The sequence below is a fragment of the Acanthochromis polyacanthus genome, chromosome 4 (genome assembly GCF_021347895.1).
Source record: "Acanthochromis polyacanthus isolate Apoly-LR-REF ecotype Palm Island chromosome 4, KAUST_Apoly_ChrSc, whole genome shotgun sequence".
NCBI lineage: Eukaryota > Metazoa > Chordata > Actinopteri > Pomacentridae > Acanthochromis > Acanthochromis polyacanthus.
The window spans coordinates 465,780-467,380 of NC_067116.1; the positions used below are offsets into that span (position 1 = coordinate 465,780).

General features: G+C 46.3%; 1 protein-coding gene across 1 annotated transcript in view; it reads right to left on the bottom strand.

The window, feature by feature from the left end:
* Positions 1–625: 625 nt before the first annotated feature.
* The window catches only part of LOC127533710 (terminal uridylyltransferase 4-like), a 34,750-nt gene continuing 33,774 nt past the window's right edge, over positions 626–1,601 (bottom strand). The window contains 1 exon segment of the mRNA XM_051947454.1: positions 626–694. Within this exon segment, the coding sequence (XP_051803414.1) occupies positions 641–694 (54 nt within the window). The 3' untranslated portion in view covers positions 626–640.

The window sequence follows — 1,601 nt, forward strand, 5'->3', positions numbered from 1 at the left end:
CTAGACCTGGACCTGGATCTGAACCTGGATCCAGCTGTTTGTCTTTGAAGAGTGACCAGTCTAAGGATTATCCTATTAACTTTAAAGGAGAACCAGGTCCTGAAGTAAGAGGAAAGAAGAAGTAAGCTGTGAAATCAAACTACTGACTGTTGTGTCAAATGTTCTGTCATTGTTCCAAATATGTTCCATCATTAAATCTCTCTGAAACTCCGCTACAGGTTTTTCCTTCCCGGTGGTTTTCCTCTCTGTTTACCAGAATCCATCAGAGACCAGATTCTGCAGTCCAGCATCACCTGGACTCCATATTCATGGTGAGTTCATGGACAACAAGTTGTTCTCCATCTGCTGTGTTCAGGCGTCTCCATGCTGCTCTTTGTAGACCAGTGGACTGTCAGTGTGTCCAACATGGATCTGATGTTTGGCTCCATGATTTGACTCTGATGGACTCATTGACACATTTCTCTGTTCCAGCTGCTGGAGGACAACATGGTGACTTTTGTGAAGAAGGAGCTGAAGAAGATGCAGAAGCTTGTGAGTCCAGATTACCCAGAATGCTCCTCAGAGAGTCAGAGGGAGAATGAGGAGGAGTTGGAGGGTGGTGATGAAGATGAGAGGAGCAGCAGAGAGATGTTTGAGCAGATCACAGTGTTGTTCCTGAGGAGGATGAAGCAGGAGAAGCTGGCTGACTGTCTGCAGAGCAGTAAGAGGATTGTGTAAAGACTGAAGCTGCTGATCAACAGAACATTTACTAAAGTCTCAGAATATCTTCACACAATCAGTCTTTAGGGGACAAACTGTCACCTTCACTTTATTGCTACTTTGGTGCTTTAATATCCAGGTTACTTCTACTTCACTCTTTCTTTCTGGTGTTTCATTCAGAACTTGCTGCTGGAGTTTGTGGACGTGAACTTAAATGTGGTCTGAAGAAGAAGTTCCAGAGAGTGTTTGAGGGCATCGCTAAAGCAGGACAGAAGACCCTCCTGAATGAGATCTACACAGAGCTGTACATCACAGAGGGAGGACTGCAGAGGTCAATGATGAACATGAGGTCAGACAGATTGAAGCAGCATCCAGGAAAGCAGACAGAGCAGAAAGAAGCATCAGAGCAGAAGACATCCTTAAAGACTCCACCTGGAAGAGATGGACCAATCAGAACAGTGATGACAAAGGGAGTGGCTGGCATCGGGAAACAGTGTTAACACAGAGGTGACTCTGGACTGGGCTGAAGACAAAAGCAACCACGACATCCACTTCATGTTTCCACTGACTTTCAGAGAGCTGAATGTGGTGAAAGAGAGAAAGTTCAGCTTGATGGAACTTCTTCATCACTTCTTCAGTGAAACCAAAGCAGCAGGAATCTGCAGGCTTTAAATACTTCCAGGTTGTGTTGATCTTTGACGGTCTGGATGAGTGTCGCCTTCCTCTGGACTTCCACAACAATGAGGTCCTGACTGATGTTAGAGAGTCCACCTCAGTGGATGTGCTGCTGACAAACCTGATCAGGGGGAATCTGCTTCCCTCTGCTCGCCTCTGGATAACCACACGACCTGCAGCAGCCAATCAGATCCCTCCTGACTATGTGGACATGGTGACGGAGGTCA